We start from the raw sequence: 27,039 nt of genomic DNA, 5'->3' as shown, positions 1-27,039 counted from the left end.
TCCGCTCGCTGCTGGCTCCGCCGCCGCCGCCGCCGCTGCCGCCTCACACACTAGCGGAGCGGGAGCGCGGCGCGGACGCCAAGCCGCCTGGCTGCTGCGCCCACAGCCTGCCGGAGCCGGAGCCCGAACCGCAGCGCCAGCCCCAGCCCAGGAGAGCCGCAGCCCGCACCGGGGCCGGCGGCGGCTCACGGACAGCGGGGCGGGCGGCGGGTGCTGGCTGCCCCGAGGCGGGTAAGGATCTAGCGGCGGCGGCTCGGGGCCCAGAGCGGCCATGGCCGGCGGGAGCTGAGGGAGGGGCGCTCGGTGGAGCGAGGCGATCGGGGCCCAGCCGGTGTCCAAGCGCGCCGGGAGTGAGGTGGAGGCCGTTGGGACACCGAGTGGGGAGGTTGCGGCTGGGGCTCCCTGGCCTTCGAGGTCCACTGCAAGAAGGCGAGAGAAGGGAGGGGGGTGCTGAGTTGGACCCCAGCCCCGGCGTCCGCACCCGAGCGCGCTCCAAGCCGCGGGGATGAGAGACTCCAGGAGCGCGCGGAATGGAGAGGGTTTGGGGGAAGCGCAAGGCCCTCGGTACAGCCGGGGGTTGCCGGAGGAGCAGGCAGGCTGGGAACAGTATCCACCACACACACACTTGTTGGGCGATTTGCTCAGCTCACTCAGGCGCTTCCAGCTCGCCGCGGACACCTGGAAGAGCCACATCCCAGACACATACACACATACATTCACCCGTACATATGTGAACACAGACATACCTCCCGCACACCAGCGCCCACTGGGCACAGTCACCAGCTCGGAATCTGCTTCGGCGCTCGCACGATCAGCAGCGGGGACACACAACCCGTGGCCATAGGCAACTACTGCACAATCGGGTGGGATACTGGGCAGTGTCAGACACACAAACACAACCTCGTGCCTTCGTGTATGAAGATAACCGCCTCGGTTCGCCAGACGAACGCTCAAAACCTAGTTCCCTGCACATACCGCTGAAGGAACACACCCTAGCACAAATGATTGCCCACTCCTCGGCCAGGACATAGGTATACAGCACAGGTCTCGCTTGTCTCCCTCTACAGCACCCACACACACACAACCCAGGGTCTCCTAACACGCCTTGATAGCACACACCCTAGCACAGAGGTACCTACAGCAGAGACTCATAAACAGAATCCACTGCTCAAAGCATCTGAACACTGGTTGTCACACACACACACACCTTACACCAACAGTGTCACATTACACTCTGCAGCGCGCACGCACACACACACTCACACACCCCACACACTCCACTCTCCCTGGTCAGATCCCCTCGGGAGAAGCCTCCAGGTTCTCCTAGAGAGGACCCAGAGCCCTGTCACCTCAATCGGGACTTTGTTATTGTAAATATCGGCAGGGCTGGAGCCCCGGGGCCGGCCAGACCGGCTTCCCGGCGGCACCTCCCCCCACTTCCACTCCGGGGCCTGACCGGCTGGGTGTTCCGAGAACAAGCTGGACAGGGCAGGCCGCGCCATGCCGCCACCCTGGGGCTGTGTGACCCTAGATCCTAACGCAAAAGGTACAACGCGGAGGAAGGTGTTTGCGAGCTTTTCCGGGCCGTTTAGCTGAGTTCTCCGAGCCACCTGGGTCCCTGGCACACCTGGGTCCCGCACACCTGGGTGTCCCTTTACCGGGGCCCGGCTGCAGGCCAGTCCTGGGTGCTGACAAGGCCCGGGGGCCGGAACGGAGACCGCAGCATGCGCAGAAGAAAAGCTGGTAGGCGAAGAGGACTCTCGTCCCTTCCTTCGGCCACTCTCCGGTAGTTCAGGCTTCTGGCCTCAGTTTCCCCAGCAGCAGAGGGCGACTGTTCTTTCAGCAGGAAAAAGGGGTGACGCTGAGGCCATCGTGGACTGAGTGCAGGGCAAGTACCCCGTTTCTGCCGCGGTGAGAGGATCGGTTTTATGAGAATGTCCCCGCCCGGCCAGGCTCGCGGCTTTGTGATTCCGGCGCCGGCTTCCTCCCTGCCCCCCTCCCGGCGCCCGCTGTGCTGCTCCCGCCGGCGCCGGCTTGTGGGGGGACCTAGGCGGAGGCCGGAGATGCGGGAGAGGAGGGATTTCCCGCGGCGGTCCTGGAGGCAAGGGACGCGAGTGGCCGCCTGGCCTAAGAGAGTTCTCACTGTGCTGCGCCTCACCTAGCCTCACCTTGGGCTCCAGAAGGCCAGGCGTCACCCTGGTGGGGAGCGGGGGTGGGGTGACTAGAACCTTAGGAGCGGCCGCCTTCCCCCCACCACACACACACACACACACACACACACACACACACACACACACACACACACACACACACTTGGCGTCCTCTGGGAGGAGGCGCTCGGGTGTGCTGGGTGTGTGCTGAGAGCGCTCACTGACCGAGATGATGGGGTCTAGGGCTGCTCTTGCTGGCTAAGCCCAGGACTTAGTACCGGAAGGTGCAGGGCTCTTTCCAGCACCTGCTGTCGGTCACATGCCTGGACAGGGACAGCCCAGAAGGTGTTTGTGGTACCCTTAGAGGTCTAAATGTGTGAGGGCACCTGGGTGTTACTTTCTTGAGTGAGTGTGTGTGTGTGTGTGTGTGTGTGTGTGCGTGCGCGCGCGGAGGGGGGTCCGCTGTGGAATGGAGACCTATAGTAACAACTAGGCTAGGGCAGAGGATGGGGTCCAGAAGAGAACCTGAGAAACCTCCGAAAAGGGCGAGAAACAGGGCCTGGGTTCTGGTGCAGCCTCATCTGGTTGTCTCTCTTCCTTCAGCTCATCTCTAGGTCCATATTAGAGGGTGCCAGCTGTAACGGGGTATCTTGCAGCTCTGGCTACTTCAGCAGAGAGCTGGACAAGAGTCGGTGACACTACCTGGAATAGGGCCTGCGTGGGTGGGGAGGAGCTAAGAGGGAGTCCGGGCTCTGATGTGGGGTGAGAGGTGCCCCTGCCAGGAACAAAGCTAGTTGGTGTTGGGAGAGGGGTTTTCTTAAACAATGTATTGAGCAGACACTGTTTGCCGGTGCCCATTGTGGGTGCAGTAGTAGAACACACATTATGCTTTCTTTCCTAGGCTAGTAGGTGCGTTTGGTCCTTCTGTGAGCCGGAGAGCACCTACTATGTGCCTGGTGGTGGACTAAAATGCTCAATCACAGGATTGGGGGCCTTAAATTTCCAATCTTTCGTGCAGTGTGATGATAGTCTTTAGGTGCATTGGATCTCATTTAGTTCTCCCAAATAACTTCACAAGGCAGGATTTTATTTTTTTATTTTATTTATTTATTTAGTTTATCTGTGCGCACACACACATGTGGAGGTTGGAGAATGACTTTCAGGAGTCAGTTTTCTCCTTCCACTGCGAAGGTCTCAGGAACCAACCAAACTGCAAGCTCCTTTATCCACTGAGCCATCTTGCTCTGGGAGAGGCAGGACCACCCCCCTACCCCCACCCCCACCCCCCAGTTAATAATATGGAAATGGGTCCAGAAAAGTGAATCACCTGGATGAGGCCGCCGCACGGCTAGGAAGTGTTGGGTGAGGGTTTGAACTCAGCAATCCGGTTCGAGAATGCAGGTGCCTGGAAGCCTGCAGAGGCTAATGGAGGGTTCTGGAAGATGGGAAAGGAACGAGTACTGCTCGCCGTGGGAAGCCTCTGAACAGCTCCACCCCATGCAGCGCCACTTGCCTACCCTCCGCCCAGGCTCTCAGATGGTCCCTTTGTCCCTCGGTGTTTTGTACTTAACAGCACCAGGGTTGTTGTGTAATGGTGCCGGGGCAGGTGGGGGGGGGGTCAGAGGCTTCAGAGCCGACCTGGTCGCTAGAGCAGTGAAAGCTCTTCTCACAGCACCCAGCAAGAAGTGGACCTTGGTCCCCAAGTGGTGTGCAAATGAAGGTTCCCAGGGAGCCCTCACCTGCCCTCATACCTTCTCAGATGTTGACACAGATGGAGTCCTTCGACCTTTGGGGACCCTTGTCCCCTGCCTCTCACTCCTAAAGCCTTGATGGGCTTTTGTTGTTGTCTTGGGGTGATCTTTTTCCCCCCTCAATCCTCATGGAGATGGGTCACTGTACCTTTCTCTACTTAGGGTCTGGGGTCTGTCTTGCCGCCGCCGCCGGGATCCTGGGTACCCACGTCACTGGGTGGAGAGGCACCCTGGCCTAGGGAGGTAGCCTGTGCAGATAAGGCAGCTTCAAAGGCTGCCGCCTGAGACAAATGACTCCCAACACCAACTGCCTGGGACAAAGTTCAGCAATGTTGGGGGTAGGGATGTGTAAAGGCCACTTTACTGCTTTCCCCAGCCGCTTCCTGGCAGGCCTCATGACTCTCTCCACAGCTGCAAATGGCTGGGAGGCTTGGGTTCCCTCCTGGTCAGGCCCGGTTGGCAATCTAGGCTTGGATGAGAGGTAATAAATGTCGTAAATACCGTGTTTCAGTCTCAGGTTTCTGTTGATTCTTTTCCCAAATCCGGTCTTTGAGAGAAGGGGTGCTCTCTCATAGATCCTGCTTGTTCATATCTGTTTCTGTAACCGAGGCTGTTTTACATGTTTTTGAGTCTTAGACCATCAGCGATGGGGGGGGGGAGGGTGGGGCATGGTGGGCACACCTTTAATCCCAGTACTCGGGAGGGAGGCAGAGGCAGGTGGATCTCTGAGGCCAGTCTAGTCTACAGAGTGAGTTCCAGGATAGCCAGGGCTACACAGAGAAATCCCGGCCTCAAAACCCAAAAAAGATTTGGGGAGGGTGCTAGAATGCTAAGTAATATCCATTTCAAATGATTAACTATTTAGCAATGCAGTAGTGGACCCTCAGAGTCTATTGGGATGGTGGTGGTGGAGGGTGATGGAGGCAGCAAAGGTGGTGATGATGCAGTTTGCAGAGTTTAAGCTCCTTTTCCACTCTGTGAAACTACTTTCTCTCCAGGTTGTTTTCCAAGACCTTTGTGTCACAGTTGCCTAGGGGGTTTCTCCAGGTCCTACCTTCCAATCAAAATTCCTAAGGGTAGGGCCAGATAATCCTTATTTTGGTAAAACTCTCCAAGTACTTCAAGTATCTAAACCCTCTTTTAACACTTGTCCCCATATTGGACCACCCTCCCCCCAAACCCATCCCCCGTCCCCATGACTTCCTTGGGTTGTGCCTTACCCTGTGGTAAGCCTTTCTTGGCTGCTGCTGGCTGGAGGCAAAGCATGGGGCTGGGACGCCCAAGGGGTTTGTGTCTCAGGCTGTGATCCCCAAATAGGAAAAGAGCCCCAAGTGAGAGGCTTAGTATTTAGCTATCAAAAGTGGTCATGAATCAAAATCACCCAGACTTTGTCGGACCACAGACCCTTCGATTTGTTGCCAAATTTCGTGAACAGACGTTTTCCTTGAAAAATCCTGCTGGATAATGTTGTACAGTTCTCAATGGGGATGTGATTCTCCAAACATGAACTCCTCTTGATCTGGGGGTGGGGAGCAAAATTGAGGAAGCTCCTTTGGACAGTCCTCTGGAGATATGTTTTGGGTTGGATCTTGAAGTATGATGGAGGGTGGATCCATATTGGGCATCATAAAATCCTTTAAAGAGAGCAAGCTTGTGGCTGAGAACAAGCATGTGTACTTATCTGGTGAAGGTCTCACAGGCTGAGGAGTGGCCAGGAGGGGCCTGTATTTGGGAAGGCTCCTGAAGGGAGGTGCTTGAGTTGTGTGAGGAATCTGCACATTTGGTGAACGTTTGCTGAGCATTACAGCAGAGTAGATTCTAAGTGGAGATTTGCATTTTCACCCAGTAGATTCCTAGGGAATTGGCAAATAGGCACATGAGTAAACCATTTACCATGCAGCCAAGGCCAACCCTGGAATCACACCAGAACTGTTCACTTCGGGCCTACTGTGTGTCTGCTAGATGACACAGTAAACAATTAGAGGGTTATAACCGTAGTTTCAGCTCTCAAGAGGCTTGAGTTTAAGGCCAGTCTGGACTTTATCCCTGGGTTACAGTGTATGAGACCCCGCCTGAAGAAATGCTCTCCACTTACTGTCCTGTCGGAAAGATAACCATTAGCCAATTTTCCAAACAGCCCTGAAACTATAACTGTGCTAAGTGCTTTGAAAGAAAAGACAATTTGTTGAGTGCCTACATTGTTACAAACATTCAGCCCACATTAACTCAAACCCACTAGGAAATAGTATCGTCTCCATTTGACAGATGCAGAAACCGAGGCTTTCAATTGTTTACTCCAGGAAATAGGCAGCTGGGGCTTGCCTGACTTTACCTGAAGTCACAACCCAGGTTCATCTCCATCCTGCTGCCTTACATGTGCCAAGGGTACACAGAGGTGACCCAGCAAACTGACAGTCACTGCACTGGAACCACTGTTACAGCAGATGGGTCCAGTCTTCACTGCTGTGGTCCAGTGCTCAGGACACAGCCCAGCACATTTTAAGTGACTAATATGCTTTTGTTGAATACGGAAAGAGCACTTGCTCTACACCCAGTTTTACCCAGCTACATCAGTTGGGGCAGGGTGGGGGGATGGGTGAGTATATGAACTCTTGCCTCTTTGGAATGTCTGGCGTCTTCCTGGGGAGACAGAGAACACAAGAATAGGTGCCCAATACTATAGTTGAACAACAGGGCCGGGTGGTGGCTGGGGCAGCCCAGTGATTCATTGCCTTAGGATTGGGGTAGACAATAAGCGGCTGTGAGTTGGAGGAAGGAGAGGTCACTGTGGGCTGGAGAGGCCAAGTAAGGCATTGTAGGGTTGCGGGCGGTGGCAAAACCTGTCTTCAGTGGGATGGGCATGGTCAGTGTCAGGTCTGCGATAGAGATTCTAGAAGTAGGGAAAAATGAATGGAACTTGAAACCCTCCTCCCTCCCCACAGAAAATGCTGGACCAGAAATCTGGGATTGGAATAGAGGAAGGGTTCGCCATGGTTGTTTTTGGAGATGAAAGACCAGTGGCTGGGGCAGTTCTGGCAGGTCTGGTAACACGGGCAGGTGGACAGCCTCGGAACGGGGTGAGGAAAGAGCTGCTATTGTGGTGATGGTGGTGCAATTGTAGTCTAGGGTGTGCACAGCTTAGCCTCCTGGAAGGATCTGGGGGTGGCAGGGAGAGGAGGCTATGAGATACACTGGGCCAGTTAGAGACGGGGGAAGGGATGACTATGCAGCAGGTTCTGGATGTAGGCAAGGATAAGGGTCAAACAGGAGCCAGAGCCAGGTGTGGTAGTGCACATCTGTAACCCCAGCATTCTGGTTTTGTTGTCTTGTTTAGAGACAGGGTTTCAATCCCAGCATTCTGGAGGAAGCTGAGTCAGGAGGAACTCAAGGCTAGTCTGGGATACCTAGTGAGACTTTATCTTAAAAAAAACAAGGTCTGGGAATGTAGCTCAGTGGTAGACCATTTATCTAGTCTACGCAGTGCCCTCTGCTCAATTCTCAGCACTGGGGGGAAAAATAAATAGATGGATAGATGGATCGATAGATAGATAAACAAACCAGGAGGCAGTTGATCATCTGGAGAGCAGAGACAGTGGACCAGTGACGGCTGATGGTGTCATCCCAGTTCTGTCCCAGTTAGACCCGCTGGGCTCTGTGTTGCTAAGGACAGGCCAGGGCAGCTCCCGGTGTCAATTTGAGGGTCAGTCAGTCCTAAGCCCAGTCTTGACCTCTACTCCTGTCTTCTACACACTTGCCCGTAGCAACAGGCAGCAAGGTGTGCTGGGAACTGTCTCTCTCTCTCTCTCTCTCTCTCTCTCTCTCTCTCTCTCTCTCTCTCTCTCACACACACACACACACACACACACACACACACACACACACAGTGCTTTGAAACACATTTGTAGGGAAGTCAGGGAGGGCTAACACCTACTCAACTTTAGCATTTTCTTAACAATTTTTTTTTTTTTATTATATTTACTTGTGGGCTGGGGAATGCATGCCACAGAATGTATGTGGAGGTCAGAAGATAACTCACAAGGGTCAGTTCTCTCCTTTCAATGTCGGTCCCAGGGATTGAACACGGGCCGTCAGGCTTGGCAGCAGGCACCTTTACCCACTGTGCCGTCTCACTGGCCCCTGCTGCTAGCCGTTTTCACAAGATATGGGTACTCGATTGTGGGAGTGGGGAACATTGGGCGCTGTGGGTGCTGTTTGTCAAAAAAGGAGAATTTGGAATGTAATCACTCATACGCATGAGCTTACTTGGTATCTCAGAAGAAAAGGAAATGAAATACTCCTCCTCTCGCTCACATGGATGGAAAGTGTGGGCAGCAGTGGCTCTCGGGGGTCTAGGGCACCTGCGGGGTGGGCACACGCTGCTTTTGTACTACAGATGTGGGGAGGAGCTGCCCCAACCAGAGGTGTCCCAGGCCTAACCCTTCCACTTGCTTGCGCTGCCCTATCTCAGTATCAGGGTAATTACCATGGGTGACTAAGGCAGGATGCTGGTGAGAAGGAGGTGTTGTGCAAAGCACAGAGCTGAAAGCAGGGTGGGGGGGCGGTACCCAGGCACGTCAGCTGGCTAAGGGCGTGCCATGGGCAGGAGCTGCTGGAGACCTGCCTGTCGTCTTACCAACTTCTCCAGCTGGGTCAGACTCAGCTGCTACACCCCACTGCGGGTGAGGCTCCGGGCTGGGGTTGACTCTCTCCGTGGGGGAACGGTGGAATCGGTGGGAGAGGGAGAGAGGGGGAATCGTCTCTGTCAGCCCTTGGGGTCAACTCCCTCTTCACAGCTGATGGCCTCTACTTTGTGTCTTCTTGTAGTTCTCCTGATTCGGGAGCCTGCCGGGATGGGGCCTCTGAGGCCCAGCCCAGGGCCTGGGGGGCAGCGGTTGCTGCTGCCCCCGTTACTGCTGGCACTACTGCTACTGTTGGCTCCATCTGCAAGCCATACCACCCAGGTAGTATACAAGGTGCCAGAGGAACAGCCGCCCAACACCCTCATTGGGAGCCTGGCCGCCGACTACGGTTTTCCAGACGTGGGTCATCTGTATAAACTCGAGGTAGGTGCTCCGTACCTGAGAGTGGATGGCAAGACTGGTGACATTTTCACCACCGAGACCTCCATTGACCGAGAGGGGCTCCGTGAATGCCAGAACCAGATCCCCGGGAACCCCTGTATCCTGGAGTTTGAGGTGTCTATCACGGACCTCGTGCAGAATGGCAGCCCCCGGCTGCTAGAGGGCCAGATAGAGGTGCAGGACATCAACGACAACACACCCAACTTTGCCTCGCCGGTCATCACCCTGGCCATCCCTGAGAACACCAACATCGGCTCGCTCTTCCCCATCCCACTGGCCACGGACCGGGATGCTGGCCCCAATGGCGTGGCATCCTATGAGCTGCAGGCTGGGCCCGAGGCCCAGGAGCTATTTGGACTGCAGGTGGCCGAGGACCAGGAAGAGAAGCAGCCACAGCTCATTGTCATGGGCAACCTGGACCGTGAGCGTTGGGACTCCTACGACCTCACCATCAAGGTTCAGGATGGCGGCAACCCTCCGCGCGCCAGCAGTGCTCTGCTTCGGGTCACCGTTCTTGACACAAACGACAACGCTCCCAAGTTCGAGCGGCCATCCTACGAAGCGGAGCTGTCTGAGAACAGCCCCATTGGCCACTCAGTCATCCAGGTGAGAGGCTTCCTCCATCTAACTTGTCAGGGTGACCCACCTTTAGAAACGGGGCCCACCAAAACCGGGTGGGAGGGTCCTTCACTGAGGCAAACAACAAAACAAAACAAAACAAAACAAAACAAAACAAAAAAAACAAACAAACAAACAAAAAAACTAGAATGTTGTGGGAAAGCTCCCTTCTCCCCAGCCCCAGGCAAAGGAGAGTTTCTCATCCACTTCCTTTCCTCCATCTGAACAAGCGACCGTGACATAGCATCTAAATATCGTCATACCTCCCCGTCAGATTCGACTTAGGGCAACTTCTGGGAAATGACATCACTCCAAGCTCAGGGATTGCCTTCTCCTTAGCCTGGGCTGGATGGAGGAACTCACCTTTGACCCATAGACCCTCTCCTGCCATGAGAGGATCTTCCCACCCAGGGGCAGGTGTCTCTTTAGCCAGGTGAGGTTTTGTTTCGGCTGGCGACCCAGCCTCGTTCTCAATCAAGTCATGAGACTGTGTCAGCCAGGAGGGTCCTCAGTGCTGACAGATCACACTGCACTGTTGGTACATTTGCCTCCTGACCCAGCCATGGGGTACCATGGGTTCGTGGCGTGTGAGACGGTTGTGGAGGGGTCAGTAATGCTACGAAGGTTCTCAGCAGCCTTCTGCATGGGAACTGCCCCAGGGCTTGGGCAGCAGCTTGGTGGGGCTGGGACCTGGGAGGGAGCAGAGAAGCGTCCCTGCAGACAGGTGGGTGTATCTCCCGCTCTCATCTCAGCCCTGGCCTCCCGCCAGCTCCATCTTCTTTCTCCTTCCCCATGGGCTGAAGCTATCTCCGTCCATAATGGGAGCAAGCTAAAGAGGGTTCAGCTAGTCTGGACACCGTTACCCAACCCGAGAGACCCTTCGTTCTGGGTCCTGGAGCTGAAGTGAGTGGGTGGCAGTTTCCATCTTTTCTAGAGGCCGGTGGACTAGAATATAGAAATGAGGCTGAGAAAGAATAGAAGGACAGCCGTTCGGGATGGCGAATAATAATAGCCCAGGTGCCAGGCACTGTTCTAAATGCACTGTGCGTATTATATAAATTAATCCTTACAGTACAAGGTAAGTAAGCATTATCCCCATTTCACAGATGAGAAGCTGAGCCCATAGAGATGTCTTTATTTGCCTGGGGTCAGAGCCCATCTTAGCTCATGTCCTGTAGTCTTGCTTTACATCGTCTGAGTGGGATGACACAGGACCGAGGCCTTAGAGGCTGGCAGTAGTGGGAAGTGTCGGAGTTAGAACTGGGCAAGGTGAAAGCTAGTAGTCATAGACAGAAACCAAGATGGGAGGTGGGCGGAGGAGATAGCTAAGAAGACGATCTGGAGACAGGGAGGGTCCAGGAGCACAGCCACAGGGCTGGTGGTGGACAGCCTGGGGTTGGGTAGGGAAATGGCTGGAGGTTTGCCTTCAAAGGCGTGAAGGGACACCAGGGTAGCCAGGAGCCCTGGTCCAGGAGTCTCCTCTGTAGAAAAGCCTTGACAGGTATGGATGGAGTTCCCTTCCTAAGGAGGACCGAAGTCCAGCTGTGGCATGAGGGCCTTTTGGTACAGGACTCAGCATTGTGTAATTGGATTTCTTAGAAACAGAGGGATAGGTGGATGAATGATTGGCGGACAGATCAAAAGAAAGGGAGTATTAAAAATTTAAGGATCACTTGCCATGTTCTAGGCAGCGTTAGGTATTTCTTTATATCATCCCTTTTAACCTTCACCACAGTCTTATGAAATGAGTTCTATTATTCATCCCCATTTTATACCTTTGTAAAGTGAGGCTTGGGAAGATTAACTAATTGGCCCAAGGCCACATAATTAATTGGAAAGCAGTAGAGCTGGGATTTGAACCCAAGACTTTGATTTTGCTCCCTAGAGACTGCCAAGGTATGCCTACTGCTCCTTTCCACCCTCCCCCCCCCCCCGAGACAGACAGACAGACAGACACACACACACACCACACACACACACACACACACACACACACACACACACACTTCATTACATTCTGTTTGGCTGTAAATACTTCCAGCGCCTCACCAGTGGCACCTACCTCACAGCCATGCCCACCTGGCTTCTGCTGCCCCATTACCACCCATGTTTGTGTAGACTCGGTCCCAGTGCAGGGCGGCATTGGCGTGGGAGGGCGTGCCCACTGCAAAGGGACAGGCAGTTCATTGTTTGGTGCTGGAAGCCCAGCCCGCTGCCAGCAGGCTCTGTGGCCTGCACCAACCCCTCCCTTCTGGCCCCAGGCTCAGGCCGGATTCCTCCTCACACTGGTGCCTTGCCAGCAACAGACAACAGTCAAGGAGCCACAGAAACAGGTTTCCCCAGTTTGACAGCCGGGACTGGGTTGGGCCTGCTGGGCTCTTTCTGACCCGTATCTCTACCTGGCTGCTTTCAATAGCAATCCCCTCATCTGGGGCCTCTAGCTGGGTATGGGGGTCTCCCCTGATGCATGCACACACACGAACAAAAACACCTTCTCCGCGCTCAGCTATCACGGCTTCCAGTCACATACTTCTGTGTATGTCACATGCCTGCACACCAGGTATGTACCTAAGGACACGCATGCCCACCATCTCTATGGCTCAAATACTTTGTCATCCCTTCAGAAGTGGGGGTGGGACGGGTTGAGAGTGCAGTTCATTTGGCTGAAAGGGTTTGCTCAATGCTCTTTGGCTCATCTCGGCGTTTAGGTAGACTGGCACAAATGAGGAGTGGAATGCAATTCTGCCTGGTCCTAGTGATGCAGTGTCACTGAGAAGGATTTGCGAGCTGCATCTGGGCTCTTTAGGAAAATAGGTTAGCAGTGTCTATCTGGGTGTCAGGCCAGGGTAGAGCACCGCTTTTGGAAAGGGTGCTAAGTGAGCCTCATTGAGTCTGCTGTGCTTGCGGGAAAGGACATCAGCAGCACGTGCACCTTAACTTACTAACCTGTCCCTGTTCCTTCTAGGTGAAAGCCAATGACTCGGACCAAGGTGCCAACGCAGAGATTGACTATACCTTCCACCAGGCTCCTGAAGTTGTCAGGCGTCTTTTGCGGCTAGACAGAAACACCGGACTTATCACCGTCCAGGGTCCCGTGGACCGTGAGGATCTCAGCACTCTGCGTTTCTCCGTGCTTGCCAAGGACCGAGGCGCCAACCCAAAGAGTGCCCGTGCCCAGGTCGCTGTGACTGTGAAGGACATGAACGACAATGCCCCCACCATTGAGATCCGAGGCATAGGGCTTGTGACTCACCAAGATGGGATGGCTAATATATCCGAGGACGTGGCCGAGGAGACCGCCGTGGCCTTGGTGCAGGTATCTGATCGGGACGAGGGAGAGAACGCGGCGGTCACCTGTGTGGTAGCAGGTGACGTGCCCTTCCAGCTCCGCCAGGCCAGCGAGACGGGCAGTGACAGCAAGAAGAAGTACTTCCTGCAGACCACCACCCCTCTCGACTATGAGAAAGTCAGAGACTATACCATCGAGATCGTGGCTGTGGACTCCGGCAACCCTCCACTCTCTAGCACCAACTCCCTCAAGGTCCAGGTGGTGGATGTCAATGACAACGCCCCTGTCTTCACCCAGAGCGTCACCGAAGTCGCCTTCCCGGAAAACAACAAGCCCGGGGAGGTGGTGGCCGAGGTCACGGCCAGTGATGCCGACTCGGGTTCCAATGCCGAGCTGGTGTACTCTCTGGAACCTGAGCCAGCCGCCCAAGGCCTCTTCACTATCTCACCCGAGAATGGAGAGATCCGGGTGAAGACATCCCTGGACCGGGAACAGAGAGACAGCTATGAGCTGAAGGTGGTGGCGGCTGACCGGGGCAGTCCCAGCCTTCAGGGTACAGCCACGGTCCTCGTCAACGTGCTTGACTGTAACGACAATGACCCCAAATTCATGCTGAGCGGCTACAACTTCTCCGTGATGGAGAACATGCCAGCGCTGAGTCCAGTGGGCATGGTGACCGTCATCGATGGAGACAAGGGGGAGAATGCCCGCGTGCAGCTCTCAGTAGAGCAGGACAACGGTGACTTTGTCATCCAGAACGGCACAGGCACCATCTTATCCAGTTTGAGCTTCGACAGGGAGCAGCAGAGTACCTATACCTTCCAACTGAAGGCTGTAGACGGTGGCGTCCCCCCTCGCTCGGCCTATGTTGGGGTCACCATCAATGTGTTGGATGAGAACGACAATGCACCCTTTATCACCGCCCCCTCCAACACATCTCACCGCCTGCTGACCCCGCAGACGCGCCTTGGTGAGACAGTCAGTCAGGTGACGGCGGAGGACATTGACTCCGGCGTCAACGCTGAGCTGACCTATAGCATTGCTGGGGGCAACCCCTACGGACTCTTCCAGATCGGATCCCATTCAGGCGCCATCACCCTGGAGAAGGAGATCGAACGGCGCCACCACGGGTTGCACCGCCTCGTGGTGAAGGTCAGTGACCGCGGCAAGCCCCCGCGCTATGGCACGGCCTTGGTCCACCTCTATGTCAACGAGACCTTAGCCAACCGCACACTGCTGGAGAGCCTCCTGGTCCACAGCCTGGACACGCCATTGGATATTGACATTGCCGGCGATCCGGAATACGAGCGTTCCAAGCAGCGTGGCAACATTCTCTTTGGTGTCGTAGCCGGTGTGGTGGCCGTGGCCTTACTCATCGCCTTGGCGGTTCTCGTGCGCTACTGCCGGCAGCGGGAGGCCAAGAGTGGCTATCAGGCCGGCAAGAAGGAGACGAAGGACCTGTACGCCCCCAAGCCGAGCGGCAAAACTGCGAAGGGAAACAAGAGCAAGGGGAAGAAGAGCAAGTCCCCGAAGCCGGTGAAGCCGGTGGAGGACGAGGATGAGGCTGGCCTGCAGAAGTCCCTCAAGTTCAACCTAATGAGCGACGCCCCGGGAGACAGTCCCCGGATCCACCTGCCCCTCAACTACCCACCAGGCAGCCCCGACCTAGGCCGCCATTATCGCTCCAACTCCCCACTGCCTTCCATCCAGCTGCAACCCCAGTCACCCTCGGCCTCCAAGAAGCACCAGGTGGTGCAGGACCTGCCGCCCGCAAACACGTTTGTGGGCACCGGGGATACCACGTCCACGGGCTCCGAGCAGTACTCCGACTACAGCTATCGCACCAACCCCCCCAAATACCCCAGCAAGCAGGTAGGCCAGCCCTTTCGGCTTAGCACGCCCCAGCCCCCGCCCCACCCCTACCATGGGGCCATCTGGACCGAGGTGTGGGAGTGACGGGGCAGGTGTGCCTTGCCTGCCAGGATCAACTAGATCACGTGGGAGCATCCTGAGCTAGCTGGGGGAGGTGGGAGCACTGATCTGGGGGTATGGAGGCCTCACCTCGGACCCTGCGGCCTTACCCACATATGAAGGGTTAGGCTGCTTAGAAACGGATGGGGGAGCTCTGTAAGTGCCCTGCCTGGCTCCTCCCCACAAGGGAGAAGTCTGTGACTTGTCAGATCCCAGGATGCTCAACTAGCGACTGGGTCTTTCAGGAGGAGCTAGTGGGCAGGTGAATACAGGTTTGGAGACAGACGGGAACAGGGTAAAATGGGAGGAGACTATTCCAAACCCGGGTCTCTCCCGGAGATCAGCTGTACAGGTGCTCCTGTGGAGGGGACACACAAGACCTAGGATCTGGGTGGGGACTCTACTGGGGAGGGGGGACCTCTCCACTTGTGCCTTCTGTATGTACTGTGTATTAACTTCTTCCTCATCCCCAGGCCCTCGGGGGGGGGGGGGTGGTGTTGGCCCCGCATCCCCTACCCCAGCCCTATTCACGTGGTCCTGATAATAAAGTTCTCTATTTTTGGAGTTTTGGTTTCTTATTTTCCCGGAACTGAGAGAAGCAGCGAGAGAGACTGGAAGCAGCTTTGTTCTCAAATCCTGCCTCAATTCCACCATGGCTACCCTTTATCCTTCCCTGCTCCCTAGGCCTGCCACTTTGCTCCAGCCCTATCTTAGTATGTCATCTCCTGCCCACCCCCACACCCACCTCCATGTCTGCAGAAAGCTCCAGCCTTAACACGGAGGAGTATGGGAGCATGCTCCCTCGCCCCCAGGGTTGTGAGGCCTTCCGCCTGGCCTGAGACTCTTCACCAAGACAGGGTAGGAGGAGAGAGACTCTGTCTCCCCGTCCATCTGCCTAAATGGAGCAGCTTCCCAGAGACTGGAAACCACCACGGCACCTGTGTGGGGCGGCAGCCAGCCTTCCTGCCTCCGGTGAAGCCAGAGAACCTTTTGATTACACCATCCACCTTCCCTCAGGGCAAGATCTTCCCCCAAGTCCCTTTCCCAGCCTCTTCGTCACACCAACACTCAGTAATTAGCTGGCCCTGCCCTGGGTCTCCCCACGATCATCACCAGCCTGGACTCCAGAGAGGGAGGGCCCTGGGAGAGGCGAGGGGCTTCTCCTGCTTCAGAGACCCACTTTACACCCTTGTGCTTGGGTGAGCCATTGTCAGGATGAGGCGTCCCAATCCTACCTCCTGCCCAAGGCCACCTCCCACCCCGTCCTTCCCCTCCAGCTCGCTCTCTCTCTCTCCCTCCGTCTCTCACTTCTTGCTCTCCTGGGTCTGCCCTGCCTCTGGTTGTGCCTGAGAGAAGTTAAGGTGTGGATGAGGGGCCTCTGGTCCTGGGGGAGCCTCTGAGGCCAGAGGCAACCTATCTCCATGGTGACCAAAGAGGCCAGAGACACTCCCAGGAGGTCCCAGGCGCCGCCAGCTCTCTTCCATAAACTCCCCAAAGCCCTGGGATACCCCCAAAGTGAAAAACATCTGAAGAGTTTGGGAGGGGCGGGGTACGGGGAGGTCATATCTAGTAACAGCTTCTTTCTTCCGAGAAGTCAGCTGTCTGTCGGGTGACCTCGAGAAACTCCTGGCCTCACGCTCTTTCTCTTCCGCTTCTGCCTTGCGACCCTTACTCCTTCCAATCCCTTTAGTTCGTTGGTCCCTCTTTTTTCCTCAAGGTCTAAGGGATTGCCCCTCACTGGGCTCCAGCCCACCCAGCCCATCCATGGAACCACACTGAATACCTCCTCCCAACATCTGAGTAGAACCAAACCTTGCACCACCCCTTGTCATCGACAGCACATAGGCCGAGTTCCTACTGCGTGCTCGGCGTGGTACTTGACTTCGGTAGAAAAAAATGGCGACAAGTGAAATGAATCCCAAGTGACAACTGAGGAGGGCCATAGGAAGCTTTTCCTTACGTGTACTGTGAAATAGTTTAACTTTCTTTTTGAGACAGGGTCTCACTATGTAGCTTTGAATGGCCTGGAGCTTGCTGTATATATAGACCTGGCTGGCCTTGAACTCACAGAGATAGATCCACTGCCTCTACCTTCCTAGTGCTGGGATTAATTACCTCATATGCCACCACGTCCGAGTCCATGGAACTTTTATTACTGCTGTTCTTTCCCATTGTGGGGGGGCCTTGGTAGTTGCAAGGTACCATATGGGAATTCAGTCAGTGCTCTTAACTTTGACACAGGCCAGTTTATTATAGTCATTTCACATAAGTGAAAACTAGCAGTTGATGGAGTCAGAATTTAAATATAAAGCATCACGGAATCTGATTTCCCGAGTCTGCCATTATCTACTATACAATTAAAAGCCGATTCCATGATTAAGTTAGTGAGAGACTAGCTATCACATCCTTAAAAAGTTCTGCAAAGCCCTGTAACAAGAGAGTGAACTTGTTAAACTTGTCTAACTTGAGTTTTCCACATTTGTTTGACTGTAGCGCCTCCTCCTCCTTTTAGGGCATAATGTGGGGGAAACAGGAATGGGCTTCTGGGAGGAGAATAGAAACCCAGAGCCAGCTTGTCAGTGATGGGTAAGACTTGGGCGGAAGGGCCCCCTTGCCTAAGGGACACTGTGTGAGCAGCTCTTGAAGTGCGGGTGAGCATGACCAGGGTGGAGGCAGGGAGAGGGCAGAAGGGGGAACATTCTGGATGTAGTAGAGAGTGTGGGAGAGAGTACAGTGAGTCTGGAAGAACTATACATTGGAGAGGACAAGGATGCCTTGCTAAATGTCCCTCGGGAAGAAAAGTCCCTTACATCTCAGTTTTCCGGAGGAACTGAACTTTAGAAAGAGCACTTGCTTTGCCTAGCCTGCCTCAAGCCCTAGCCCAATCCTCATTTGTGCTGGGGGAGGGGGAGGGGAGCACTGGAGCCCTAAGGTTTGGACCAAGGATTGCAGAGGGGATGATGGGTGGATGGGTTTGTCTGAACTTAGGGAGAAAGGGCCAACAATATTCAAGATCCTAATTGATAGGGTGGAGGGGTGGGGATGAGGGAGAAACTGCCAGGATTCCCAGGTGGATATCGGCTTTCTGAGTGGGGGTGACAAGACAGTGATGAGCTCACTGCCTATGTGAAAGACGATCGATGAGAAATAATTTGATTTCTGACATGTTGGATCTGGAGGGTCAGTATGGGTAGCCCATGAAGTACTCAGCAAGTTCTCAGGATCGGAGATTGAGTGAATGGGACCTGGTCTTTTAAGATTTGATAGAATTGCAGGAGCAGTTAAGGTTGAGTATAACCACCTAGCGTTTCACTGATGGGGGAAAGCCTGAGGGACTTGCCCACATGCAGGACTGAAGCCCCTGATTACCAGCTTCTTTAGGACAGAAGGGCTGATGGCCAGTCTTGACAGAAAACAAGAAGGAGAAGCACCAATAACCAGGCCGCCCTGGGCCTTTGAGGACCATCCTGGAGCCTGTTTATTCCATTACCAGGTGGACCTTGCTCCTTGGCAGCCTAGCCCCAAAGGTGCAGTTCTGGAGAGCTTGTTCCATCATCCACACCTTGCATTGTTTGGGACTGAATGGGTTCCTGAAAACGTGGGGAGGTAGCAGTGGGATGTCCTGCCAGGACCAAAGCTCCTTGTCCTGACACACCCCTACCCTTGACCTCAGACATTAATAGGGGCTTGCAGCAGGGGCGGGAAGTGGGCTTACAAACCCGAGATCACCTCTCTTGGCTGTTTCCTTGACCTTCATACAAAGGGCCACAGAGCTGAGACAAGATGCCTGTGTCTTGGAGGATTAGAGTCTGTTGATTCATCAACAGGACCTGGGCCTTGCTGCTCCTCTGGCCTCCAGGGACCTGGGATCTGTGCCCTCCACAACTCTTAATTTCTGGTTGGCAGGAAAACCAGTGGAGGTCCCAGGTGGGTGGCCTGATGGTGGTGCCAAGTGCCAGGCTGAGGTTGCCAGGTTCCTGGTCTGATCATTAACCCGTGGCAGGCAAACAGGATTGCTGGCAGGGAACAGCCTGTCACTGTTCGATTCTCCCAATGCCAGGACTCAGTCTACGTCCAAATGTGGATCCACCAAGCAGGGGGGTCCTTTCTGTTTCCTAGAGGGGACTCCATAGAGAAGAGCCTCCCCAAGCCTTGATGGGTGTCCCATGCTCTGCCACACTGGGCCTACGTTCTCTGACACCCCGTATCTGACTTCTTATCAAGTTCCCTCTCCTCCCTCCATCGCCTCCCACACTCAGGCCTCCATGAAGGGATTTGTAGAGAGCTGGGGCCTGAGTAGGAGGGGCCCTTGGAGGCCTCAGCACTGCCAACTTTGGTCTGAGGAGCAAGATGCAAGAGGTTGGTACCCTTTGGATGGAGGCAATGGGAAGTTGCAGAGCAGAGAGCCAGGAGAGGAACTCCAGCCTGGAAGGTACAGTTAGAGGAACAGGGGACCGTTCCGTGTGGGAGCTAAGGCGTCCTCTGCTTTCAGGAAGCTATTATTTCAGAAGCTTGAGGCTGTGCTGGTGTTTAGAGGCCAGGCTGGCATCTGGAGTTGGCTGAGACTGGGCTGTCCTGCTCTTGGGCTTCTACTCTGTACTGCAGTCCATTCTGTTCGGAAAGGCAGGGGAGGCCATGCCTGTGTCGGGAAGCCGGGCTGAAACATCGTCGTGCTGGGCTAGGATTGTCATGGCCGTCTGGGGCTGTCATAACAGTGGGGCCTATGCTGTGTGGGGACTTTCAGGGTGTGGACTTGGCTGTACTGGGAGCTAGCCTCGAATTAAGAGGCATCTCTACTAGAGTCTATGCTTTCTGGGGCCTATGCTGTACTAAACGGGCTGGGCCTCTTCTTGGCTGTTGCTGAGACCTGGGAGGGTCTTGTCGGGTGTGGAACTGGTGTGGTGCTGGGCCCCAGGGAGGCGGCTAAGGCAGCCGAGAGTAACTCTCTCTCTCCCTGCAGTTACCTCACCGCCGTGTGACCTTCTCGGCCACCAGTCAGGCCCAGGAGCTGCAGGACCCGTCACAGCACAGTTACTATGATAGTGGCCTGGAAGAGTCCGAAACGCCATCTAGCAAGTCATCCTCAGGGCCCCGACTTGGTCCCCTGGCCCTACCTGAGGACCACTACGAGCGCACCACCCCTGACGGCAGCATAGGTGAAATGGAGCACCCCGAGAATGGTGAGGAGCGTCGGCGTGTTTGAGGCATCTTAGGAATGAGTTAAAAGTCCAAGAAGAGTGATGATGATGCTTTAAGATGGTCCTTTGTGTCTTGAGTTCTGCTTGTGTGTTCTGTAGTAAGCACCATGCTTTCAGATCGATCTCCTCATCGACTCCTCCTCACACTCTCTGACCTGAGGACTTTATGGTACCCACTTTACAGTGGGGGGGCGGGGGAACACACTGAGACTCAGAGAGGTTCTGCAACTGGCCCAGAATTACACACCTGGAAAGTGACACATCTGGAAGGAATTCATAGCTATGTCTGACTCTGGGGTCTTTGGGGAGCATTGCCTTACGCTGACTTCCTGGGGACCAGGACCCCTGAGGATGAGAATGGTGGCCAGGAGGCTCAGATAAGGGTGAGGACACTGGAAGGAAGATGGTGGTCCCCAAATGAGTGAGAGGATCTGAGATGAGAGCATGATGCTCGGAAGGATGGAATCTGCCCCCATCCCCCAGGAGAAGAGTGGGAGGAGGTCTGGAAGGGGCGGGCCTCTCTCGGAGGAGTTTGAAGGGAGGGGTTGGAGCGGAGGTGAGTGTGGGAGTGGATGGCGAGGTGTACTGTGAAAGCCTGCCTGCGCTGCACATGTGTGTGTGTGTGTGCAGGGGAGTGTGTGTGAGAAGGCGCCCATGGCAGCCTGTGGGGGAGAATCGGAACAAGCCAGCCCTTGGGGTAGACAGACTCTTGGCTTGGAGCTGTCCTTGGGTCTCACACCTCTCTTAGTCCAAAGCCTCCCTCCTCCGCAAAAATGAGAAGTGCCAGTCTTCACTCTGAGTCCCAGGGCCCTGCCTAACCTCCCAGGCCCTGGGCCCAGAGCATCCTCTGCCCCCTCCGCTGCCAGTCCGTGCGTGATCTCATGCCAGTCTTGTCCTTTTTGTGCCCGCGCAGAGCCGGCTGGCCGGAGCAGGCCCTGAGGCAGAGTGCCAGGTAGGTGGGAGCTGCTCTGGGGTCTGGGGTCTGTGGGACTCGCCCCAGCACCCAGCCCCGCCCACCCAGCGCTCTGTGCCATACTGGGTCCCCAACTGTGAACTAAAGAGCTTTGGTGCTTTGAGGGTTAATGACAGAACTATGCCCTCCTCACCTTACACTGGCAGGAGGCCAAGCGAGGGTGGGTGCTGCTGGGGGAGCCCCTGCCCCAGGCGGAGCTTCTCAGTCATGTCCCCGAGGGGGGTCACCGCCTGGTGCTGTCCCTGAGTGAGGGCGGCCCAGGGGCAGCTGCGACAGGAAGTGCTCATGGCCCAGCCGTTCCCATGGAGACTCTGGCTGCCCAGCAACCACACTGGCTACTGCTGATGTCAGGCGGCCAACTCCTGTTCCCGTGGGTGTTCTGGGCAGGGAGCTGGGGGCAAGGCCAGGGTGGTGGCTGGTGAGGGGCTGGTGTGAGGTGGGCAGGGGCTGCATGTGTGTGCTTGTTGTTGTGTGTGTGTGTGTGTGTGTGCGTGTGCTGATGTGTGAACATCCCACATAGACGCTTGTCCCCTCCCCTTGGCTTTAAAGTAAGGCATTGCTGTGCTGGCGTGGGGTGGGGTTTTAAGAAAGCTGGGAGCATGTAAGGCTTGAGGGGACTTGGAAGGAAGGTATGTGCCGTCTTTGTCTGGGGACAGGGGTGTCCAGTGGAGTAGATGTGTATAACCATGACTCTGTATGAGTGGGGGGCGGGGTGGGGAGCTCTAAATTAGGATGGGATTTCCTCAACCCTATCTGAGGGTGGAATTCCATGATTGAACCTGTCTGGAGACAGGTAATGGTTTGTAGATAAGCTGTTTATGCACCTGTCGGAGGGCAGGTTCGGTGGGTGTGTGAGAAGAGTGCTGGAGGGTAGAGGAGGCTGGAAGAGCAGCACCTACTTAAGGAGTGTGTGTGTGTGTGTGTGTGTGTGTGTGTGTGTGTGTGTGTGTTAGAGAGAAGACTGACCTAGAGAGCCGCTGTACGTAGTGGGCTACAGGTGAATAAGGGACGCTGTGCTTGCCTGGGGTGTGTGTGTGTGTGTGTGTGTGTGTGTGTGTGTGTGTGTGTGTGTGTGTGTGTGTTAGAGAGAAGACTGACCTAGAGAGCCGCTGTACGTAGTGGGCTACAGGTGAATAAGGGACGCTGTGCTTGCCTGGGTGTGTGTGTGTGTGTGTTGCTCTGTGGGCTGGAGAAACCGCACCTCAGTTCAGAAGCAGAATGCCTATAACAATGGGGGGCCATGGAGCAGAGCTTTTCGAGGCTGCCGTCTCTAATGGCTGCCCTTGCTTTCCTACAGACCTCCGCCCTTTGCCCGATGTCGCCATGACGGGCACGTGTACCCGGGAGTGCAGCGAGTTTGGCCACTCTGACACATGCTGGATGCCTGGCCAGTCGTCTCCCAGCCGCCGGACCAAGAGCAGCGCCCTCAAACTCTCCACCTTCGTGCCTTACCAGGACCGAGGAGGGCAGGAGCCTGCGGGCGCCGGCAGCCCCAGCCCCCCGGAAGACCGGAACACCAAAACGGCCCCCGTGCGCCTCCTGCCCTCCTACAGTGCCTTCTCCCACAGTAGCCATGACTCCTGCAAGGACTCGGCCACCTTGGAGGAAATTCCCCTGACCCAGACCTCGGACTTCCCACCCACAGCCACACCGGCATCTGCCCAGACCGCCGCCAAGCGTGAGATCTACCTGTGAGCCCCCTTCTGGCCGGCGGCCTCCCCTCCCCCCCCAGTCGCCGGCCAGCTCCCAACTGGGTCTCTTCCAGGGCCCCACTCAATCCCTCCAGCGTGGACTCTGTGGCCAGGGCCCGATCTATGGGAGTACTGGCTTCAAGACCACGTTGGCCCTCGCCCCCATGCAGGGTCCAGGTCCTTTCCCCCCAATCCTACCCGTTAGCTCCAAGGAGCCCCTTCTTTCCCCTCTCTGGGGCTCCACCCAGCGGATGCCCATGAGGGCTCCTCTGCAATGACTGGGCTCCCTTCCATCTACTTCTAGGGAGCACCCCCTTGCTTTGGGCAGATGGTGGAGTCAAGAGTGGGCAGCACACACACTTTTAAGTCATTGTTTCCTTCATGGCTGACCAGGGCGGTGTAGCCTTGCAGCTGGGTAAACTGGGGGACTTACTCCCTGGGAATGCTCCAAGGAAACGCTCGCTCCACCACCAGGGGCTCTCTGAAGGGCTGTTGTTACCAAAGGTGGGGTGGGGATTGGGGTGAGAGTGCTGTGAAGACCTCTTCTTCCAGCACCGCTCCTGGGCTGGCCCACCTGCTCACAGGCTCCCGCCTGATCCCATCTGGGCACCCCTTCCCCGCTGGTCTTGCGGCGTCTGTATATAAGGACCTTGGAATGATGTCCCCAATTCTGCCTGATTTGCAACTTTTCTCGTTGATGTTGTGTTGTCTTGGGGGACCCCTCTAGGGGGGACCTGCCCTGTGCCCCTCTTCCCTGCCGCAGTGCCCCCCACCCCAGGCCTCTATTGTTCCATGTTGTAAATACCCCTGGGGCCGCCGTGGTGGGATGGGGGTGCAGGCCAGGGAAACAAAGGGTGGGTGGGGGTGGGGTCAGGGGTAACATTTGCCTATCAGCAGAGCTGGGCTTTTATTTAATTTTTTTTTTTTTTTAAAAATACAGATCTCTATTTTTTTGGAACTGTTGCGCTGTGCCCTGGGGGGTGGGGAATCCCCCGCTCAGACTGGCCTCCCACACCCAGATGAGCATCACAGAGGGGCCCTGAGGCTGTGGGGGGGGGCAGCTGGACAGGGATGGGATGACTGTGCCTCTGGCCTGGTTGGGTGAGTTGGGAGCAGGAAAGTTTGCTCAGGGGGTGGCTGGTTGCTGCCTCCTATATGGGGGACCCGCACCTTGCCTCCTCCCTGCCCCCCAACCCCCAGCCCCCCGCCATGACTGACCCGTCAGCCTGTAAAACCACCATTGCCTTGATCTCAGGGGGTGGGAGGGCTGCCTCAGGGCACCCTGGGCTCCAGGCCCCTTCTTCCAGTTGGGCTTCCCTTCACCAGGGTCGGGGGTCCCATGGGGGAGGGGGCGGGGAGGTTAGGGGGCAGAGAAGCCCAGTCAGCCATGATGAGGTGGGGGTTTTCTTCACCTCGGGGGGCCGAGGTATGAGGGGTATCCTGCAGAGCCCCCGTCTCCCACTGTGGCCATCTCAAAGCCTCTCTTCCTTCCAGAAGCCCTCACTGCCTTGGCCCCTACCTCTCCAGCTCCCCAAGGGCCCAGGCTGGGAGGCTGGAGACTCAGGGTATGGCCCCCACTTGACTTAGTCTAAACTTGGGGGTGTGGCCCGTGTGTGGGAGGGGAGGACAGGCTGCTGGGTCGTCTGGTGCCTTGGGGAGTTTGTGCTGCTGGAGTCTTGACTCCTGTAACCCCAGAGACCCCACTCCCACCCCCAGAAAAGCCAGGGGGCTGTAGAATCACCCTATTCTCTGCCTCCTTACCCCAACTACTGTTTGGGGTAACCGTGCTGGGAAGGAGTGCATTGTTAGGGTGGTGGCCTCAGCATCCACAGTCCTTCTATGGAGGGCAGTGGGTAGGGAGGCCAAGGTGACAGACAACAGCCAGGTCTCGGGGTTGGCCAAAGGCTCCTTTCCCCGGGGGAGGCCCAGGAAGCGGGCCAGGGGCTTTGTTAAAGACACAGCCCCTTCCCCCTGCACAATGGGGCAGGTGCAATGGCAGCAGAGCTGGTAGCTTGAGGTGCAGTGGCCTGGAGGGCTGTCCTGGGTCCTGAAGGTCAGGATCTGGACGAAAAGATTGTATGAGGCCTGTCTGCTCAAGAAAGAGGGTAATCCAGCCAAGAGGCGTCCCTGGGGTCAGTAGACTCCCACTGGAAGCCCTTGGTGGCCGGGTACCCTGGCCTGGCCTTGGAGACTCCTGAGCACTGAGCAGGAGGGCAGAGGAACATTTTGCACAATGGAGAAGCCAGAAGGAAGAGGGTAGCCTAGATGGCTGGGAGGGCTCAGAAGCACAGAGCAGAAGTCCTTCCACAGGCAAATGCAGGGCCCTGGCCCCCTGGTTGGGGTAAGGGCACTGAGTCTGTCACCACCTGGGCACTCAAGAGGTGAAACCAAAGGTGGACAGGGGATGCCTAGCCCTGTTGGTCCCAGGTCTGTGAAATCCCTCCCCAATGCCTTGTGTCGCGTACAGTTTTATGTACCAATAGGCGACATTTGGCCAGAGGAGACCCCCCCCTCAAACCCAGCCTGACCCAGTCAGTGTCTTCCTAGAGGGGACCAAGTTGGTCCCCATCTCCCTACTTCAGAGCATGTCTCTTGGTAGGGGAAGGGTATGTGGGGACATATTTCCTAGGGTCCCTGAAGCATCTCTCACATCAGGAGGGAAGCTGTCTCTAGGCATCCCTAACCTGGGGGCTCTCTAGTCCCTATGTCTCCCCTTGGGAGTCTCTGGGGACATGAATTCCCACCGGGGACCATGGGAACATGTCTCTCTTCCCTATCCAGGCTCTCTCGGGAGCCTGCTTGTCTCCCAGGGTTCCTGGGAGTACCTAAGACAAGTCAGTCTTGGCCGGCTCTCTTTCCAGGGAAAAAGCTGTCTCTGAAGCTCCCCGGAAGAGATGTCTCTGGCCCTCCCCCATCTCTCTTACGGGGGGGGGGTGTCTGCCCTGCAGCATTTGGAATGAGACTGAGCATTTCTGAATTGTCTTTTCTCTTAGGGGCTCTAGGATACCACTCTCTCCCGAGGGAGGCCCCCCCTGGAGCCATTTCTTCCCTGGGTGGGGGCTGTCTCTGGTGTTGGGAGGGCTTGTGTTGACCATGTGAAAGTCTCTTGGGGGGGGCATCTCCTTGTGAGACTTCCCTGGGAGGGAGGGCCATCTCGCCCATGGGGGTTCCAGGGCGGGTATGTCTGCCCATGGGGAGGGGAGACTGTGTCTCCTCGGGTTATCTGAGTGGGGAGGGGGGCCGTGTCTCTCTCGTGTGTCGGGTGGGGGGGTGGGGAGGGGGGTCTGGGCGCGTCGGGTGCCCACTTCGGGGTCGTGTTTCTCTTGGTTCGTGCCACTTCCCACCGCCTCGCTCCTCCCGGGAAGGGCCCCGCCCCCACTCCATCCTCCCCCACCCCCCGGCGCTGCGAGCACAATCCCGTTGATTTGTAATGATTTCTGTCTTTTCTGTCTTTCTCTTTCTCTGACCTCCCTCCCCTCGCCGCGAGCATGCGCAGGCACCGCCCCTACCCCCTCCGGTTCGGTTCGTTTCCGGTTTGTTTGCTGAGCTGTCAATGAAAGACCCGTGTAATTATTCCCGAGCTTTACAATAAAAGTGTGAAAACCGGACCCTACTTCGCTTCTTCCAGCTCCTCAGGTCTACAGCCCTGGGAGAATAGAGCTACTCTTGGGTGGAGGCCTTGGGCTAGGAGGACGTGAGAGAGAGAGAGACCCATACTGGGATCCAGGGTGCCTTGGGGGTTGAAGGCAGGGGGCGGCAGAAGGAACTCATGGGGAGAGACATCACCCTGTTAGTACATCTCCAAGTGACGTCTATCGGCTCCCGGCTCTCCCTGCACTCCATCCGCCCCGAGCTCAGGTGCAGGTCAGGGACGGAGGGGCTCTCCGGGAGGAAGGTGCTGTATTACTTTCTTCAGTGGGGAGCCCTCCAGGGACTTGGGGGTGGGAACTGGGGCCCTGGTATCGTTCTCTGGTGTATCACTTCCCGCTCCTTTGGCAGTGAGTAGGCATTGCGGAACTGGATGGGAGAGGGGGGGCGGGAGGCATCTGTGTGTCTGGCACTTCCTCCCACGCTCAGGAACGAGGGTTGGAAGTTGATTTTGGGGAAGGGGACCGACAAGGTTTCTGTCCTGGGCTCCGGCTGCGCTCTCCTCCCCTTTCTGGACTGGAGCGGCCTAGCCTCCTCTGCTCAGCTCCCCGGTAAACACCGGCTCCGGAGAGGTCGAAGAACAGATACCGGATCGGCCAGTTCCCGGCCCCGCCTTCGCGGCCGCGCCTCCTCTCCTCGCCAGGCGTGTTTCCGCTCGGTCTGCGCCCC

At 56.2% G+C, this 27,039-nt stretch overlaps 1 protein-coding gene across 6 annotated transcripts; it reads left to right on the top strand.

Moving 5' to 3' along the window:
• Pcdh1 (protocadherin 1) lies at nt 1-26,330 on the top strand. 6 transcript variants are annotated; one of them, XM_016007589.3, is made up of 6 exons: nt 394-1,546; nt 8,726-9,588; nt 12,566-14,761; nt 19,821-20,040; nt 20,972-21,010; nt 22,329-22,465. In XM_016007589.3, exons 1-5 carry the CDS (start codon nt 1,501-1,503, stop codon nt 20,995-20,997), a joined length of 3,351 nt encoding a protein of 1,116 aa, XP_015863075.3. In that variant the 5' UTR covers nt 394-1,500; the 3' UTR covers nt 20,998-21,010; nt 22,329-22,465. The 6 variants fall into 6 exon arrangements, with proteins under 6 accessions (XP_076411189.1, XP_015863073.2, XP_015863075.3 ...); XM_076555074.1 differs by lacking the exons at nt 394-1,546; nt 20,972-21,010 and adding an exon at nt 1-231 and having other exon boundaries at nt 22,329-26,330; XM_016007587.3 differs by lacking the exon at nt 20,972-21,010 and having other exon boundaries at nt 388-1,546; nt 22,329-26,330.
• Nucleotides 26,331-27,039: the final 709 nt, after the last annotated feature.

This window comes from Peromyscus maniculatus, chromosome 19, assembly GCF_049852395.1.
Source record: "Peromyscus maniculatus bairdii isolate BWxNUB_F1_BW_parent chromosome 19, HU_Pman_BW_mat_3.1, whole genome shotgun sequence".
In the NCBI taxonomy this organism is placed as follows: Eukaryota; Metazoa; Chordata; class Mammalia; order Rodentia; family Cricetidae; genus Peromyscus; species Peromyscus maniculatus.
This window is presented reverse-complemented; position numbering and strand designations above follow the sequence as displayed.

What these genes read in the sequence shown, in the direction of transcription:
- Pcdh1 (XM_016007587.3), top strand. Translation starts at nt 1,501, where the DNA reads ATGCCGCCACCCTGGGGCTGTGTGACCCTAGATCCTAACGCAAAAG. An exon ending in TTGGCCACTCAGTCATCCAG is followed by an intron (nt 9,589 to 12,565) that starts GTGAGAGGCTTC and finishes TGTTCCTTCTAG; the next exon opens with GTGAAAGCCAATGACTCGGA. An exon ending in AATGGAGCACCCCGAGAATG is followed by an intron (nt 20,041 to 22,328) that starts GTGAGGAGCGTC and finishes GCTTTCCTACAG; the next exon opens with ACCTCCGCCCTTTGCCCGAT.